Source organism: Pristis pectinata, chromosome 11 (genome assembly GCF_009764475.1).
Source record: "Pristis pectinata isolate sPriPec2 chromosome 11, sPriPec2.1.pri, whole genome shotgun sequence".
NCBI lineage: Eukaryota > Metazoa > Chordata > Chondrichthyes > Rhinopristiformes > Pristidae > Pristis > Pristis pectinata.
The window spans coordinates 76,984,823-77,005,086 of record NC_067415.1 but is presented as its reverse complement, the minus strand read 5'-3'; the positions used below and the strand labels follow the sequence as shown (position 1 = coordinate 77,005,086).

Sequence of the window (20,264 nt, the reverse complement as noted above, 5' to 3'; positions counted from 1 at the left end):
GAGTGGAATGGTGTAATTGGTTAAGTGTCCCAAGGATCAGTCCTTGGCTCTTCATTATTTAAACGACACGGAGTACAGGAAGGAGACAGTGAGCCTGGTGGCATGGTGTTATGACATGGTGTTAACCCTCTCCTTCACTGTCAACAAAAGAGCTGGTCATTGACTTCAGGAAGCAGGGCTGAGTACAAGCTCCTGTCTTTATCAACAGGGCTGAGGTGGAAATGGTTGAGAGCTACAAGTTTCTCAGTATAAACATCACCAACAATTTGTCCTGGCCCAACCACGTGGATGCTATGATTAAAAAAGCACACCAGCACCTTTACTTCCTCAAAAGGCTAAGAAAATTTGGCATGTCCCCGATGACCCTCACCAATTTTTAAAAAATGCACCAATGAAAGCATCCTATCTGGATGCATCACACCTTAGTATAGCAACTGCTCTGCCCAAGACTGCAAAAAGTTGCAGAGAGTTGTGAATACAGCCCAGCCTATCACAAAAACCAGCCTCCCCTCCATTGACTCTGTCTACACTTCCCACTGCCTCGGGAAAGCAGCCAACATAATCAAGGACCCTTCCTACCCTAGTCATTCTCTCTTCTCCCTCCTCCCATCGGGCATAAGATACAAAAGCTTCAGAACACGTAACACCAGGCTCAAGGACAGCTTCTATCCCACCGTTATCAGACTCTTGAACTGATCTTTTATACGCTAAAGATAAACACTTGATCTTCAATCTACCTCGTCATGGCCCTTGCACTTTGTCAACCTGCACTGCACTCTCTCTGGAATTGTAACAATATATTCTGCATTCTAAATTTTTTTCCACTTTTGTATGACCTCAACGTATTTATGTAGGCAATGATCTGTTGATGGCATGCAAACAAAAATTTTTCACCGTCTCTTGCTACATGTGACAATAATAAACCAATGACCAATTTATACCTACAATCAATGACTTAAAGGAGAGGGTAGAGTGCAAGATATCCAAGTTTGCTGATGATACAAAAATAGGTAGGATGGCATACTGTGAGGGATAACTTGGACTCTGCATCAGGATATAGGTAGGTTGAGAGGGCAGGCAAAGATCTGGTAAACGGAGTTTAATATAGGAAAAAGCGAGGATCATGCACCGATAGAAGGAATCAAAAGGCAGCTTATCTAAATGCAGAGTCTGCAAATGGACTGGAATACTGTGGGATCTAGTGGTTCTTGTGCATGAAATAAGTTAGCATGTAGGTGCAGCCAGTAATTAAGGTAGCATGCTAGGAGGCTGGAGCTTAAACATGGAGAAATATTGTTACAATTATACAGAGCTGCACCTGGAGTACTGTGTACAGTTTTGGTCCTCTTATTTAAGGATGTGCTAGCACAGGGAGACAATCCAGAAGAGATTAAGTCAGCTAATTCCTGGGATGAGCAGGTTGCCCTTTCACAAACAGCTAAATTAAGACCTGTATGAGTTTAGAAAAATAAAGGGTAACTATATCAAAACATACAAGATCCTAAAGGCACATGACAAGGTAGATGTTGAGAGGTTTCCAACAGTGGGAGAGTCTTGTACATTGTTACAAAGTAAGGGGGCAGTCATTTAAAACTGAGGTCTGTAGGGATTTCTTTTCACAGAACTTGGGGTCTCTGGAATTCTCTATCACAGAGGGTTGTGGAGGCTAGATCACTGGAGGTAGATAAAGTTTTGAAAGCTCGGGGAATTGAGAGCTATGTAGAACTGGCACAGAAGAGGAGATGAGGCTTGGAGGCAGATCAGCCACGAGCACATTGAATGTTAGGCAGGCCTGAGGCATCTATTTTCTTGAGTTCTATTTGGTATATATACTGAATTATGGAGGAGCGGGAGCAGATGATCCCATTAACAATATGTCTAATCTGTGCACCATGCCAACCTAAGAACTTGCTCCCATGAGTGTCAAATGTGCACTGGCACTACTAAGAAGCATGTTTTTGAGGTTTATAGCCTTCCTTCCAAAATTGATCCTACACAAGATAATTCCAGCACAAACATCACATTTAGATTCACATTGAGAGCACCTCTGAAACCAGTGAGCCCTTTCACGAAACATATCAGAGGACACATGGCACCGCCAACATTTCAACATTCTCCCCCAGTAACAACCAAACCCTACTTGAAATTGTGTCTTGGCCTGTTGACTATTTCTGGGCCAAAATCCAGGAAGATCCCATCTAACAGCACTCTGGGAATTATTTCATCACAAAAACTTCAACGCAGTGGTTCGAAGTACTAGACCACCACCACATTCTGAAGAAAGCTTATAAAGCCAATTATGCTAATAGCATCAAAGCTGTTCACATCTCTTAAGTGAACAAAGAGATATGGATTGTATTCTTTCACATCTTAAGATGCATATTTGATTCAATTTCTAGTTTATCACGGTTAATTATGCCACAACACAATGTACAAAAAAATAGGAACAAAACAGCCAACTTCTGACAAAATCTTATTTTCTTCTTTGGCAATTTTATCAATATGGCAGTGGAATAAAATCCCCATAAGAACTAATTATCCCTATATAGCTAATGCAACACCTAGAAGCATAAAATACAATCATGCTATTGTTAAGTCAACTACAATATTAACAGGATTTAACTGGAACAGAGTCACTCTTACCCAGAGTTGAAGACTGATGGTAACGTAATGGAAGTCACCCCTTTCCCAGCAACCATGCCAGGAAAGCTACTCCCTTTGGCTTTCAGCTGCACAGTGAGGGCTTTAGAAATGCATCCCAAGAACATGTCCAAAATTCCTAATTTATTCCAATCTCCTTTTTCTGTAGAGTGAATGATGTCACTGATGTCTGCCGGAGGAAGAGATTTCACACCTATTATACTAGCAAGACGCACGGGTGTCACTTCTGGAAGAACGCGGCGGAGCAAAGATGTCACCTGCAAACAAAAGAGTTGGGATTTTAGACTTTTTAAATGGACTGTTTCATAAAATATGTAAAAAGGACATGACAGCTATTCACAAACCATCTGCACAAAACCAGGCATTACAATTTAAAACTGATAACTAATAATTAAATAACAATAAAATCCATACTGACCTGTCTTTGAACCCTGGGTGAAGCTGTATGTAGCAAGGAGAAAAGGTCTTGCAATAAGGTGAGCTGCTGGGCTAAATATTGTCTTCCTACATTGGATCCACTTAGAGCAAGCACCATAGACAGAAGCTCAAAACAGTATGCATCTGAAGAAGCATCCTCATCGTTTGGCTGAGAATTAGCATTTTCTTTGCTGGATATGGCATGTTCCCATTCTTCTCGCACACGCGTAGCTTCCATTCGTATGGCCTGGACTATGTGTGCACATACCTGTTAAGAAAGGTAATCAGCTGGTTTCAAGGATGGAATCCAGTTAAGATATCATCATCAAGCTTTCATGGCCTCTTTAATAAACAAAATATCCCACAGCACAACCTACAGACAACTTACCAAGCAAAATCAGACACCAAGCCAACAAAATAAACAAAAGCTCATTCAGAAGGTAGACCTTCAGAAACATCTTGGAGAAAGAAACAGAGGGAGGGAGCTGGAGAGATTTTGGGACAAGGTTGAAAACATGGAAGTCCAAAGGAATGAAATTAGGGGATGATTGCGAATGCAGAACTGGAGCAGATATCTTGAAGTGCAGCAAGACAGGAGAATACAAAGGTTGGGAAGGCAAGGTTATGGAATGAATTAAAAGTATGATCATTTTAGAATCAAGACATTGCTTAACCATGAATTAGAATAGGTTAAAGAAAAAAGTAGGGATATTGTCTCAATGGGTACAGATTGCAGTGGAGATTTGAACACAGCAAGTCTGCTTAATTTTGATTAGGGGCCCAAGTGGTACTTTTTAATTAAAGTAACATTAAAGGGGGGGGGGGGGGGCTCCGTGGTGCAACAGGTAGTGCTCCTGCTGCACAGCTCCATGACCTCTGGTCTTCTTTGTTTGGTGTTTGCAAGCTCTCCTTGTGACATTGGTTTTCCCTGGGTGCTCCAGCTTCCTCCCACATCTGAACGATGTACTGGCTGGCAGGTTAATGGTCTTCTGTAACTATCCTTGGTGTAGGTGAGTTGCAGGAGAATGGAAGAGTTGATGGCATGTGAGGAAAGAATAGGTTACAGAAGAATAGTGGGGGGAGTTGCTGTTGATGGGATGGCTCCAAGAGCTGGCAAGGCCAAATTGTCTCCTTTCATGTTGTAAGGATTGTGAGAATACAGAAATTCAAATTATTTTTGCTGGAAAACCAGAAGGGTCTGTGACAGTCCTAGTGCAGGGTCTTGAGAGTTTGAGCAGGCAGCCCATGCAGTTACCCCTGTTCTGATTAGTAGGGAGTACTGATCATCAGTGAGCAGCTATAATATCCTCTAAGTATTCTTTACATTAGGTTGTGAACATGGCAAATTTGAAATACTTCAAGACAGTGAGCCTGCTTCCAATTTATTACTGGGATGATTTGAGCATTATAATATGATCCACTCCAGTCACAAGTTCATAATGCTGCTTCTACTATTAAACTAACAAAAACAAGTTAACTTCAGGCTTTAAAAAATATTAAAATTAGGATCCAGATTGTAAAAGAGAATATTCAAAACTTAAACAATTATGTCCAATATTTTAGAGATGAAGCAGCAAAGTACAGCTATACAATTGCTAGCCAACACTAGCAGTCTTGCTGCATTATTGTTGCCTCAGCTGATTCCTATTTACATTTAGATTTGAACCATGCATATTGCATAGCTACAAATGAATAATTTTTGGCCCAAGTAGCTTTCCTTTGAGGAATATCTGAATCACTAGTTATGGCATCTTTGTAAAACTTTCCATTACTAAGAGGGAACCAATAACTTTTCAATGCTTCCAAAGACTCAACCCTTCAAGAACTGCAAATATTCAATGAATTACAAGAGTCCCTGAAGGTTCAATTCGAGAAAAATCACTGAAGAGCATCTAACCTATTAGAAGGAACAACAACGAGGTAGTTTGCAAATAGCAATCCAAATTCATAAAATGCCATTTATGAGAAATATTATTCATTTCAAACCTGTTTTTGTAGATTAGTTAGCTTGCTTCTGCTGAATATGATTCCGACCATGTGTTCCTTTAAATCAGCATCAGATACCTCCAAGAAAATGAGATGAAATAATCATTTTAAAAACAACATCCTCATCCATAACCGTGTCCTTGACTGCACCCACAGCAAACTATTTGGCCACCATCCAGACTGCCAAAAAGACCATTTGCCAATTGAAAAACAAGAGCTCAACAGTAAATGGTAATCCTGCTGAAGTTCTAAAACATGGTAGAGTTCTTCAGTCGCCAATAGACAACCTCAGACACCGTAATTATCACAAACTTCAAAAAAGGAGACATAATTACAGTAACCACAGAGGGGCCTCCTTGCTGTCACAAGACATCATTGCCAGGGTCCTCCTCAACTGCTTTTGCCCAGTGGCCAAAGAACTGTTATTTTAAATCAGTGGATTCCGGCCACCCAGCAGCACAACGGACATGATCTTCACGACGCAACAACTTGGAGAATCATATGGAGCAGCAACCACAATACATAGCCTATTTTGACCTCAGAAACTTTTGACTCTTGTCCACCGAGGGGAATAATGGAATATCTTTATCAAAATTGGCTGCTTGTAGAAATTTATCATCTTGCATCTATTACATGATGGCATGCAAGTTGATACCTTAACCAAATAGTTCACAATGGACCCAACCTCCGTGTAGACTGGTTAACCAGGCTGCATCATAATCCCAACACTCACCTCAATCTCTCTCGTCAATGTTGTATCTCACCAACAAGCACTCTGCTCAAGTGAAGCCAATTCACAGGGTATGTGGGAACCTATTCAATCCATGTCACCTCCACTCCAAAACCACCTTGTCATTGAGTTACAGTATTCACACTTGCATATGTATGCATGTGGAGGTCGAGCTTTAACTTATTGTTAACTTCATCACTGAAGTTTACAAGAGAATGGCCACACATTTAACATTTGCAAAACAACAGGTCCTTCACCAAACTGACCCCAACAATAAAGGTCCACAATGAGATTCTAGAAAATGAGGACTTCTCAACAAAGGTAGACACCAATGATGAAACCCACCTCTGTCTTTAGAACACCCGCATAATCATTGGTCATGAGGAAAAAAGAGTTTCTGGAGATCAAGATCTTAAACACAGCACAAAGTTCACAGTCTATTAAGGGGGATGGGAGCAGCAATTCCTCTCCTCCTGAAACATGGACTAACAGCAGTACTCTGCCCACAGAATCCTCCAAATACATTGGCAGGATAAGTGAATCAACATCAGTATCCTCTCAGGTCAATATCCACAACATTTGAGGCCTTAATTACACTCAGTCAACTATGATGGCCAGACCACGTTGCTCATGTGCCCGACACTTGACTCTCGAAACAGACTCCATTACAACCTTTATCATGGCAAGAAATTACCAGAGGGAAGGAGGAAACTCAATGTTCTCAAAGCCTCCCTGAAATGATGTAACACACTCCCCACTGACTTTTGAAGGCCCTTGGCCCATGACAACTCAAAACGGGCAGCTCAGTGGAGTATTTGATACATCATTGAAAACCTTGAGTTAATTTCTCAGAAGCACACAAGCCCACTGTAAATGGCAGAAGGGGAGCAACAGCTCCTAATGTACGTATGCCTGCCATCAAACACTCCTGCCTCCTGTGGCGGAGCCTCTGGGTCCCATTTTGGTCTCATCAGCCACCTCAGAACCAACAGAATTGGTGTGCAATGAAATTAACCATGACTCAGTGGGAAGAGGAGCCATTTACATTAAATATACACCATGCATAATTTCATTGCCATACCTTTTCTTCTCCCTCTGGTGATGACAAAATAGTTTTGTCTTCTAACTCAGGTGTAGGTTCTGCATCGCCACATATTAGTTTGCCAAATACCTGTTTACACACAAAAAAACAGTTCTATCAAGAGAAGAAACTTTGACATCTTAGACTATTTCATTCCAATTATAGAATGAACTTTAAAACTATACAGCACATTGCCTACTTTTACCAGGATGACCATGAAATGGATAATTACAGTTGTGAAACAAGATTAATTAGCTCCAAGGAAACAGGTAAGAATTAGCGGAAATTTAAGTGTGTTTTTTTAAAAATAATTATTTTGATTGCATAAATGCTGCAAGTCAAATGATTTGTTTGGGGAATTGGTGCTAAGAACTTAAAATGATCACAGAGGGTATGGGAATTGATGAAGACACAAGAGACCGCAGATGCTGGAATCTGCAGCAACAAACAATCTGCTGGAGGAACTCAGTGCATCAGGAAGCATCTGTGGAAGGAAAGGAATTGTCAATGTTTTTGGGTTGAAACCCTGCGTCAGGACTGAGTATGGAGACGGAAGATAGCTAGTATAAAGAGAGGGGCAGTGGTTTGACAGGGGCCAGTAGGTGATTGAGGTAAAAGCAGCCATGGAGGAATTTAAATACAAGGTTAAGAATTTTAAAACCGAGGCACTGGTGGGCAAAAATGTAGACCAGCAAGTGCAGGGATGCTGAATGAACAGGAATTGGCGTGAATCAAGATGCAGAGGACATTATGAATGATAGTAGTGGTGGGCAATAAGATATAGAGACCTGTGGGTAGAACGCTGGGATGGTTGAATGCAATCACATTTGTGATAAAAATGCACTTTTAATTAAACACTGATCGCCAAGTATTTGAACTTTCCTGCAAGTTAAAATCTTTATAAATCCACATTGTTCTTGGAAATAACAGCTTTTTTTTTGGATTGACACAAAAGTTACATTTTGCACATTATGACACCAGAGATACTTAACAGTGGCAAATTAAAGATTCTGAATTACAAGAACACAAAAAAATTATACAACACACCTGTGATGTTATAAGTCGGAAAACTCTAAGAGTCTCTGCCTCACAGTTCTTCTGCTGAGCAACACTTGCTGAGATTTGTCCACCAATTTTGATGCTTTCACTATCCTTCCATCCCAAGACTTTGACTTGGCGAACTCTCAGGGTGTTCTCAGGGCCTTTGAGTTCTATTTTAATTATATGATTGTCTCCTCCTGGAAGCTCACTGGTTACCCATCCCATATGTCTGGAATCCATATCAGCCTTAAAACAGATAAAAGAGAAGACCCATGTTTACTCTTCAAAGCAAATCTTGTTTAAATGTAAAACCACTCTTTAAACAAAGCAATTCAGTATTGTAAAAACAAGCACAAATGGGTTTCTGTCAACTGAGCATAAAGAGTTAAGTCTGAAATAAATATTAAAAAATCCACTCCATGTTTGTCTTCGTTGTCCATGCATAACTGTCTCATGAGGAAATCCCTCCCTTCCAAGGTACCATCTCTGTTACTGTCTCTCATACAAATCAAAGTGATCTACGAATACTTGTATAACCAACAATCCCTTTTTCTCAACAGGCCGGTCTCTTTGTGCTTTGACAAAGGTTGCATTAACCAAGGTACTGAGCAATGGTTATGAGACATCCAAAGTTTAAGATTTCTAGTAAAGAAATAGTTTGCAATGACAGGTTTCATACAAGGGGGGAAGGGGAGAGAATAAAACATACTGTAATGAAATAAGCTTTGCTTCCAAGAAGAACAATTTCTTCCAAAGTCTTACTTGTTTAATTCTGCTTAGATCTTCAGTTGCTTTTCCAGAATAAAAAGTCATGGAAGATACCTTGTTCTGTATTGAGAGGAAAATGCATATTTCAATTGTAAACATCTGAAAAACAATGCTTGTGTCTTCTAAATTAATTATAAGCAGCTCATCCCTCAATCCACAATTTTTCATTAAAATTTTTGAACAAATAATAACATAACGATATTTTGGCTTTAATAATAGATTAAATAACTGTCAAAACAAATAGATTCAAAAAGGAACTGGATCTATCCTTACAAAGGGCAATAAGTGGAGAAGTTATTTGAGTAGGATTAAAATCAATTGATATGTGTTCCAGAGAGCCAACACAAGCACACGAGCCAAATGGCTTACAACTATGTTGTATAATCGCACCATAAGAGCGATGTTCATCCAAAGCACTAATGAATTTGCAGAATTACCATTTTGAATAGTTTGAAGTTTTATGGACTTCTGTCAGCTTGAAGAGATTAAAAGTACAGTGTAAAGAACATTAGGGCCCTATTGTTCATAAAATACTTAGAATACTACACAAACCACAAACAGAGTGTGAGAGCTTGACTATGGAACTTTTTTTTGGATGGCTGTAAAAGATATTGGAAGTATGCTGGAATTAGAAAAGACTTAAATATTCCTTATCCTTACCCCCAAGTCTCGAGAATTATCCACATGCACAGATACATAACGGGCACAAATTCCTTTCACACAATTTATGGTTATGCTCTTTGTTTTGTTCTTGTCTTCATCACCCGATTCCCAGAAGGTTTCTGTTGATCCATCTGTCAGACTACCAATCATGGCTGGTCTACTGGACGTCTTAATATCTACAATCCCTGTGAGGTCCTTCAAGCATGTTACTGTACAGAGCTCCTGCTATGAAAGATAAAACAATCTGATTTTTCTCTCTTTAGAAAAGGTTGTAAGTGGACACTATTTTCACAATAGCAACAATCATTGTTGGGTCTTACAGATAAAAATCATCTATTTATTTCTGAAACAAGATAGAAGAGGTAGGATAGACAAACTACATATAATAATAACTGGCAGTTTCAGGAGGGCAAGGTAACATTTTGCTTACAATACAGTTTGGCATGTACACTGGGTGAGGAAAATTCTAGGCCCATTATTATTCTGGAACTTGAATAGGCTGCTAAGTACTTGAACAGGCTTGAGTATTTGTTATCTGGAGCCAGACATTAGATACTCAGCAATACCTTGGACCAGAAAATCGTGGGGAAATATTTTACTGGGTCAACCAAATTAAAGTTAATAAAACCACACGAATCTGACCACTAGCCAAAACCTTGTGGTACATCTATTAACAGCTAAATTCAGTTTAACAGAAACCACAAATGTTCATTTTACCTGATTTAATGCTTCATAACCAGATTGAACACTGATATTAAAGCTTTCTTCACTATCACCATCATCAGATTTAGAAAGAATATTATTGATGTGGTGAAAAACATTGCTCTGATGAAGGAATTGATGATCAGACTGCTTGAATTTCAGACTCCAGCATCTATATACAAAATGAACAAATATTAGCAGAGGAATGCTTGTGATTTGAAGAAGACAATTACATACTGAGCACAGAGAAATTAAAACAGGAGTACTTATTTTTCTGGACAGCCAAGGATTTGACTATTATACCTGGTCTGCACTAATTACCCAACAAGCAGCAATCTTCAGCTGCAATATTACTTAAACTCAGTGGCTGTCCATTTTGTGAGCAATATGTAACAGAGTTGTGCAATTTTATTTATCTATTTCATGCATTCTGAGGCACTGAACAATGCAAATCTTAGCATTCCTACACTTCCTAACTCACAAGCAAATGCAGTAATGAATGCTGTATCCAGCAGTCCTCAAATGTAAAACTGTGAAAAAGTCAGAGCCACACACTCACTCTGAAGTGATTAAATAAGCAATCTACAGCCTGGGAGCAGATTCATTGCCCATGCCCAATGGAAATTGAATTACACAGAATTAAGTCATTTTTGTGGGTTAAAAGTTGTATTGCATTCATGCACAGACATACATGTTTAAAGAGCTATCTTATTCTAGTTCATAAAAAAAACAGAAAATGCTCCAAATTTATAATATGCTAATCCAAATCCATGGAGAAGACACATTGAAAATTCATCTGCACATCTTTTCTCCCTGTACAAACTGCCTTGAATAGCAAAATGTTAACACTGCAGATGATAAATGACCTCTGTGTTCCCCGTTTTTCTTTCAGTTTTCCAACATTAGAACAAGACATACATATGTACTTTGGTAACAACATATTTAAATATGAATATTTTTGTTTGCATATGGTGAATTCTTTTATAAGACCTACATATTTTTAGCCTATCAGCCAAAACAAAAAATGTTCACATGGGGAAGTTATTAAATTTTGAAACTTTATATTTTTAAAAAGTAACCTCTGCAGAAGTCCTGTGGCAAAAAACACTAGGATTAAAAAGCTGATCATCAGATTGCCCAGATTTATTAAATAATGGTATAAAGCAGCATTCTGAAAGGCACAGATTAAACAATAATTGGCATGGGTGCAAGGAATTCATGCCCGACTAACAAAGTAATATTTTGTGGAGGTAAGGAGTTTGATGAGTATTGTACCCCAGCATTATGGCAGTTTGAGTTATGGAAATTTGCCCTTTCAGAATTCACAAATCTCTACCTAAAAGTTTGAGATATGGAAAAAAAATCAATCACTCTTATGGAATTTATTTGAGGAAAAAAACCTAAATAAACACAAAATGCAAAAGAAACAACAGAACGTGTCAATTTTTGTTAAGGGTTTCTTTTATGGAAAATCGTGATAAAGATGGTTTTCCTGGGACACAACCCCTCAATGCGGGGTATGTGCTGTACATTTAATGTAATCTACAGGCTTCAAGGTTGTTAGGAGCCCAAGGTTCAGAGAAAGTAAGTGCAAATGCAGGGCTAGATTGGGGTGACAAGTGTTGATCGAGCATAATCTCACCCATTAAATTTGTTTACTTAGTTAACTCCAGCCAAATCCAATACCAATGACTGCAAGCCTAAAATAGCAACTTAAATTCTCCCCAAGATACTTTAAAGTATGTCCTCAAATGCTAAGTTCTTTTAAAATAAATAACTCACCCACATCATCCTTAAAGCAGGGTGATAGTGACACATTGAAACTTCACCCAAGCGACTAATCTCTAAATACAAGTGAAGACCACACATCAGAATCAAACCAAATGCTGTCCTCGTCCATTTCCCAGTAATGTTCACTGGGCAGTAAACAGGAAAGCGAATTTGCCGGATTTTCACTGCCAATGTCTATGATTGCTGATGCCAATTACAACACATCAACTGCTGTTTAAAGTGATGCCTCGTAACTCAAAGACCATGAATTCAACCAAATACGTGTTATTCATGACTTGGTATTGCATAGTGAAATACACTTAACAGCTGCAGCATGAGGTTCTATTAGGGGGAGTTAACCCCCAAATCCTTGCAGGTAAGGCAATTACAGGACTTAACCAGAAGTACATGAATCTTGTGGTATCCCACAAACTAATTATGTCTGAAGATCTACTTTGGTATCAGTTTGCAAACCAAGTTAAAATTATTTACAATTTGCTACTGACAGAACTCATGAGAAATTAAAATATTTTGTAATCAGATCTAAAATTCTTGACCTGCTGAGTGAACTTCAAGCCAAGTTATTACCCTTCCTGTATGCAATCCCTGAAATTTCATAGGAATGAAATTTCTTCGTATCAACAGATGAGCAAAAGCCTACCGTAGAGCCATCTGTTGCAGTGAACTGCCACTGGGGAGTGACATCATCAAGTCTGAAATAGTTTGCAGGAGGCGATGGAAAGTCTGAGGTAAAGGGTGAGCTGCTTCCCCAGCGATCACAATATCAGACAATGGATGCTCACACACTCCAGTATCTTTCTCCTAATTTGTAACAAGAATAAAGGCAATTAGTGACTTGACCATAGAAAATTCTCTAAAATCTAGCAATGTCATTCCTCATATTTGGTTTACCTTCTAGGGAAAAGATATTCAGCAACAGTAGTACAACAAGATAAGATCAGATTGAAATTTGGATGGAGCATTGGCAGATGGAATTTAATCCCGACCAGTGCATAGTGCTAGGGAAGTCAAATAAGGGCAGGACATACACAATAAATGGTAGAGCTCTGAGGATTGTCAACGAACAGTGAGAGCTGAGGATTCAAGTCCATAGTTCCCCAAAAGTGCGACACCAGTAGATAGGATTCTGAAGGCAGCATATGGCATGCTTACCTTAATGAGTTAGGGCATAGAATACAAGAGCTGGGACATCATGTTTCAACTTTACAAAACAGTTAAGTCAAGTCACACACGGAGTACTGTGTGCAGTTCTGGTCGTCACATCATAGGAAGGATGCGATTGTGTGGCGAGGGTGCGGAGGAGATTCACCAGGTCGTTGTCTGGATCGGAGGACCTCAGTTATAACGAGAGATTAGTTACACGGAGCTCATTTTTCCTGGAGCAAGAGGCTGAGGGGTAACCTGATAAGAGGTATATAAAATGAGAGACTTGGATTGGGTACCTGGAATCTTTTTCCCATGGTCGAAATGTCAGGAACAAGTGGGCCTAGGTTTAAGGGTGAGAGAGGAGTTTTAAAGGGGATCAGAGGTGATGGTCGGGTCATTTAGACAGGAGCTTGAATAGGCAAGGCATAGAGCAATAGAGACCAAGTGCTAGCAGACAGAATTAGTGTTGATAGGCAAAACAGAGCATTGGCAGATGGAATTTAACCCCAACCAGTGCAGGTGGCGCATTTAGGGAAGTCAAATAAGGGCAGGACATATACAATAAATGGCAGTTCTAAGCTTCTTGGTTTCTAGGTTTCTACCGTTTTTAAGCTGTACAACTCTATGACTGCTTAAGTTATTGAACCATTTATAATGAAATTATGAATGAAGGTCATGTTATTGGGTGAAATGGTGGCAGAAACAAGTCAAAAATATTGCAAGCTCATTTTACAAAAGAACTCTCAAAAACCACACATTTATAGCCTCTATGAGAACCATTTGAAGTGCTCTGTTAATGAAGGATCCCTGCTTTGTACACCCTTTATTTGGTGCCCAATCTGTCAGCACCTAGACTGTAAAAATGACTACAGTTGTCACTTGTTCATTTGTGGGCAGACACACGAAGGGGTCCAGCGAAGATCGAAAATGAAGGAATTTTAATCACGAGGCAGAATCCTAATGCACTGCAAATCTGTGCTCATATCTCAAAGTCCATTTCATCCCAGATGAAAAAGCATCTGAAAGCCAAGCTATTGACCTGAGTTTTTGTGGTTTGCAGCAAAGCAACAATGCTCTCTATTGACCTTGAAGAAAGCAGCCCAAAACAAACAAACATTCTCAGTCAAGTGCATTCTTTCCAATGTCAGTTGATGACAAGCATCAGTTCAGTGATCCTGAGCACGTGGAAATAGTGATGTTGTTAAAATGGTTGAACAGCCAATTATGTTGAAGAATTCTCTCATTCAGCTAAAGACAAAGAACAATTTTTTTTAAACCAGTCAATACGGAGGGCAAAAATAATAATTGGAATACATATGAGATTAAGACAAAAGATGAAATATCACACATCTTAAAAAATTAAATGATTTATACTTTGAAATATTCAACTGAAGGAATTGCCATCCACGTAAGAGTGCTTTTTGTTTTACAGCCAAAGAGCTTGTCTACTAAATCTGTAAAAATCCAAACCTTTTGTATCCAAGCATAATGTTTTCAGGATGTTTTGCAGCAAGACTAGATTGTAAATAGTCAAAAGCACTTATTCGCCAATATCCTTCGATTAAAACAGAAGATGCTGCAGATGTTTTACCCTCTGTAAGAGGCTGAATCACTGACATCAACTTCTGGATTTCCACATCAAAAATAGTAATGTGCAACAATCCTCAAGTTCTGTCAGTTTCAGGGTATAATTATAACAAGCTACATTATTTATGCCTCAATTACAATAGTGAAATACAGAACAACAAACAATCTGCTGGAGGAACTCAGTGGGTCAAGCAGTATCTGTTGGGGGGTGGGTGGGGGAAAGAACTGTCAATGGTTTGGGTCAAAATCCTGCATCAGGACAGTAAACTATGGAGTTGCATCTCTAATTTCCATCTGGCTCAGTCAAATACATTCAGGCATTGCAATATTTAACTAACCTGTTCTCCATTCTCCTTGTTCACTTTGTTATCATCAACTTCTTCATCTTCTAATTCCAAGGGAGCTGGAGTGAGAGATGCCACAAAGTGCCAGAGAATATCATGGAGAGCAGTTGTCTGAATGACACTGCACAACAACCAATTGAAAGCCTGTTAACATTGAAAAAGAATCACAAAATTAAGGCTTTGGCCTTTTGGCAAAACTTCAAAGTTCTGATTAGATAAAATAATATTATATCTTAAGCATAAGGGTCGATCGCTTTGAATTCTGATCTGATAAGAACATTAACTACAAGTTGTTGAATTCAGGAAGTGCATGACATAATGAAAAGGAATACTGATCATTATACAGACAATACTGATCATTATACTGACCTCCAGAGCATACACTCTGCAAGCAGATTTCCTTAGGGCATGTCTCATTGCCATTTCCAACCCTTCTAAATCATGGTGCTGGATGACAAATGCTAGAACAGGCCACTGGAAATTTCTTTCTCCCTTGGGCAGGGAACTATGAGCCGAGATCAGACGAGAAAGCTCAGGAGATGGATGTCGAAGGAGAGATGACCCCACTTCTACTCGAGAAGAAAATTTAGTAACTAAAACATTTAAACATAAATAAAACACGATGACATTTTTCAACTCTGCTTACTTTAACCTACATCTTTTTAAACTTGCAACAGTTTGCTATGATCTGTTCAAACTCTGATTAAATGTATTGACAAGAATGACATTACTGTTGTGTGGTGAACCAAACTAATTGAAAAAGCTGAGTTCTAACCATCCAACACTGCCCTGAACCTCCCAAAGAACCACTAATTCACCCATTTTGCTTCCAAGACTGTCAATGACCTCATCTCCTCTGAAGAGGTTCCCTCTATGGGTTCTGTCCTCAAACCCCAAACACATATCCTGCATCTAATTTCTCACAGCTTTCAATAAGCCACTCTTTCAGACAGTCCAAGAATTTCAGTCACTTATTTCCAGCTCCAACATTTTCTTCAACCATCTTTTATTTGCCCAATTACCACCCCTTTTTGCTTCATACCATTATCCTTTTTAGCAGTTGAGAGGTCTGCAGACCTCTCCTTTTGTTTTTTTTATTGCATCTATTGTTTTATCTATTTTTTCCAGTTCTAAAATAGGACATGGATCTGAATGTTAAGTTTTCTCCCCAGATTGCTCCTGACCCAAGTAGTTCTTACCTTTACTATTTTTTTTATTTCAGATATCCAGCATTTGTACCATTTTGTTTTGTACCAAAAAATTGTGGTTTTATTGGATCACATAAACAAATCCAGTTAGTCTTGAAGACTCACCAAAACCTCCAAGTATCAATGTCAACTGGAGTTGAATGTGTGATCACTGTACAAAAAGGAAACTGAGATAAGACAGATCTTCACAAATCTACAAGCTCAAGCAGATGTTTAGGAAAATTTATCAGAACTAAATGTTCCAACCCATGAACAGCCCACAAAAATTTCTTCTATGAATGCTTCCAAACTCATTCCAAATTCTTTCAGTTTGCATAATATACTGAAGGATAACATTTTAAAGACACGTTCAAAAATGAGGCACAAAAGTAGCACATTCAGAATCATCCAGTCTTTCCTTACTTTGAGGAAAAGACTAATGCGGGTTTAAACTGAGTAAAATAAGAAAGAGTAAATAAACAGCAACTAAATGATACGAAGTTGGAAGCCTCAGGACTGGAAAGAAGAAATAGGAAGGCAAGATAAGGTGTTGAGTCTCAATTTAAATTCTACAGTAAATGTGGTTGGAAAGAGGAAACACATGGGCTTCAAGTCTTTGATGCTTTCAATAAAGGGGAAAATTGCTAATGGAACTGGTTACATCAATAAAACAAGACATGTCGACAGGAAATTGTGAAGGTGCTTTAATTTCATCAGCCTGTTGTGCCTATGTTTGAATGAAAGATCCAATTGAATCCTACACTCCAACTATCTCCTCATGCACTGCAAATCAATGATCAATGTTTGATGCGTCTGTTCAACTACCACCCAAATCTACTCTGAAACTACCAACACAATGATTAAGTAATAAATACCATACTATGTTACTCTATTTTGTAGGGTTCTAGTCAAAATGTATTTTTGAATCACTTTCCCCACATTTCATCCTATAGCCCTTTTCTGCCTCACTACTTTTGCAACATTTTGTTTTGGTAAGTTTAGTTCTGCTATTAGCTTTTAGATGACATTTTGCTTTCAACACCAAGGAAATCCACCAGCCTAATTTAATTTGACAATGATTTTTGGCATAAAATCTTTAGCATGTGTGAATGGGTGCTATAATTTTTGACAAAAGCTACAATTGATATTTGCATATACGAGGCAAATTGTACATCATTAAATGTTGGTTCTTTGACACTTTGGGAGTCTCAAACAAACTACTGAATAATAGTGAATATATGTCTGACAAAAGATTAACACTGAGTCTATCTATCGTATCACTAACGTTGTCACTTCCTAATCCCACTAATGTGGCAGTTACGATAGCCCAGAATTTTGTAGTTTCTAGTCAAGAAACACTGCCTGCCCTTGGTTAAATTTGCCCTTTTCCCTTTAATCTCCAAGCTGCTGGACCCTCTATAGGGTAACTGGGATTGGAATGAACAGGGAAAGCAATTTAACAAATCAGGCTGAAAGACTGAAAATAAGTTGCATTTTAGAAGGATTAATTAAATGTTAGTAGGTTCAGAGGAAGTTTAAGAAATGAAAAAAACATGGGGGAGGGGGAGGATGTAAGTAACAATATGAATGAATGAAACTTTTAACATTTACTCTTGTGGGATAGAAGGGTTAATGAACACCCGTCACAGTTTAAAAGTATACCTAAACTGAATTGGGCAAGCCTTAATTTTCTTGTGGCAAGTTTAGTTTACAATGATTGTTTGATCTATACTGGGCCCAACACATTGATGCAATCATGAAGAAGGCACGCCACTACACTTTGTTAGGAGCTTGAGGAGATTTGATACATCACCAAATATACAAATTTCTATAGGTGCAAGGTTGAGAGCATTCTGACTGATTGCATCACAGCCTGGTATGAAGGCTCCAATGCACAGGATTGCAAGAGGCTGCGGAGGGTTGTAGACTCAGCAAGCTCCCTCCCCACCATCAAGGACATCTTCAAGAAACAGTGCCTCAAGAAGGTGGCATCCATCTCTAAGGACCCTCACCATCTGGGACATGCCCTTTTCCTCGTTACTACCACCAGGGAGGTGGTACGAGGAGCCTAAAGACCCAAACTCAATGATTCAGGAACAGCTCCTTCTCTTCCGCTATCAGATTTCTGAATGATCCATGAACACTACCTTATTATTCCTTCTTTTCCCCCCCACACTATTTGTTTTTGTAATTTATGGATTTTTATGTCTGGCACTGCAGCGCTGCCACAAAACAACAAATTTCATGTCATATGTCAGTGATAATAAATCTGATTGTGATTGATTCATTCTTAAGTTAGATGATGGGCAGTCACTCCCTAGGCCTTGCAAGTGTATAAATAACAGTAAACGGTCTTTGTCTTTCCTCTAGTTTGACAACAATGAATGAGGCAATATATACTCTTTAGGTTGTGCATGTTAGCTCATCACCAAGATGCTAATAGCCATTGTTTTATTGGACATATTTTATGCATCTTCGAGCCAAAATAATAATTTATACATTTCACTGTAGCTTCAGCATTGCCTGACCTGCATCACCACTGTTAACCCTGCGCCTGGGAATAGCTTTCACCCGGGCAGGTGACGTCGAGTGCTGCTTGTCGTACTCTGATGCAACAACTGAGTAGGATCTTTGGAAGACGCTGCGTTTTGTTGAATCATTTTCCATTATAGGACTTGTTTCAAGACTATAAAAGGTAGATACAATGCACCATTAAAAAAAAATCTGAATAAAAGGCATTGAGGTTCATGACACTCAGTCAAATGTAATGAATAATCAATTTTGTTTCGGACGTACCTGGGAGGCATTGATTTCAGATTAGTTTCAGGCTCGTCAAAGACATGAGGGCAAGCATCTGGTGTGACAGAAATGTATGGTGCTGGTACAGAGGTGGAACGGAGGTATCTCATTTCATCTTGGAAAAGGTGATCGTCATGGTAGCCAGCAAAGTTTTCTGAATGTTGTCTATTTGGCAAAGTTTTACAATTGTGAATCAAAGCTGAATTGCAGCAGCAAATAAAAGGTGTTTTATAATTTAATACCTACTCAAAAATCTATGCATGCTAACCCAAAGGAAAATTAAGTTAATTTTAAGAATCACCCTTATTTTGTGAATGAAACTCTATCCGAATCGAGTGAATGAATCAGAAATGCCTTTTCAAATTTTAAGGTACTGTTGCAGTGAGCAAATGGAGTGCTTAGTGTTGTTCTTCATCAGAAAGGCAAGGGATTGGACTTTTGTTAACACTAAGAATCTCTCAGCCAAGTAAGGCAATTAAATCACCATCTCTCCAGGCTGTTGAGCTGGGTAAGCAAGAAAATTAAACATGGTTTCTATCATTTAATGTCTAGTGACTTTCTTCATACATTTCTGTGGGTCAAAACAGATCCAATTCAGTCCTGAGAAACAATAGAATCCATTTTTCATATCTCTAACAATGACTTTTCCTGATTTTATGATAGTAAAGTTTCTAAGAATAAGTTTCTATGCAATTCTGTTAACAGTCATACACTGCTAATAATAGCTAGTTACCTGGGCAAGTAATGTTTACTTCATATCAAGAATCTGCTTTTTAATTCCACCCATCCTTGTTCTACTCTCTGCTATCTTGCCAATACTTATAGAAATTTGCAGCTTTAACCCAAATTACAACCAGTTTAGCTAATAGGTGCATGGGTTGTGTTTAGTTTTAAGACAGTGTTATATTTTAACCAAAACAGAATATGCTCGGTTTAAGTAAGAAGACTGCAATTTGGATGTGGTAGGGACACTTATGATACTATTGAGAGAGGATATACATCAACCTTTTGCCTCATCAGACATACTGTTTCCACTACCTTTGTTCCTGGTTATCTAACACTGTTAGGTATCAAAGGATGTTAACAAAGGAAAATGGCATACATGTGTTATATTGTACCTTCATGAAAGAAATTTTTTGCAGAATGCTGGATTTCCCATTTTGGCAAGTTGTTAACAAAATTGCAAATCAGTCAGCAGGTTCAGGGAAAAGGAGGCAAGTCATGAGTTGCAAACCTCTAGAACTTGCTGCCTGATTTATGATGCTCTGCTGTTTGCACTGCATGACCTGATTCTCAACATCGTTTTCATCATTTTATCATACTTGATATGCATATTAATTGGCCATTAAACATACCACTGA

General features: G+C 38.7%; 1 protein-coding gene across 19 annotated transcripts in view; it reads right to left on the bottom strand.

Annotated features, from left to right (window-relative positions):
* Window positions 1–20,264, bottom strand: part of mycbp2 (MYC binding protein 2) — a 158,368-nt gene that overhangs the window by 14,907 nt on the left and 123,197 nt on the right. For 12 of the 19 annotated variants that reach the window (XM_052026820.1, XM_052026828.1, XM_052026834.1 and 9 more), the window contains 13 exons: window positions 18,901–19,068; window positions 18,633–18,790; window positions 15,287–15,510; window positions 14,912–15,061; window positions 12,481–12,641; window positions 10,065–10,221; window positions 9,345–9,572; window positions 8,679–8,744; window positions 7,923–8,162; window positions 6,876–6,965; window positions 5,065–5,142; window positions 3,080–3,346; window positions 2,644–2,918 (listed from right to left, as the gene is read on the bottom strand). In XM_052026820.1, the coding sequence (XP_051882780.1) occupies window positions 2,644–2,918; window positions 3,080–3,346; window positions 5,065–5,142; window positions 6,876–6,965; window positions 7,923–8,162; window positions 8,679–8,744; window positions 9,345–9,572; window positions 10,065–10,221; window positions 12,481–12,641; window positions 14,912–15,061; window positions 15,287–15,510; window positions 18,633–18,790; window positions 18,901–19,068 (2,262 nt within the window). The remainder of the gene's footprint in view (window positions 1–2,643; window positions 2,919–3,079; window positions 3,347–5,064; window positions 5,143–6,875; window positions 6,966–7,922; window positions 8,163–8,678; window positions 8,745–9,344; window positions 9,573–10,064; window positions 10,222–12,480; window positions 12,642–14,911; window positions 15,062–15,286; window positions 15,511–18,632; window positions 18,791–18,900; window positions 19,069–20,264) is intronic. The other 7 variants (XM_052026827.1, XM_052026831.1, XM_052026837.1 and 4 more) reach the window with 3 other exon arrangements.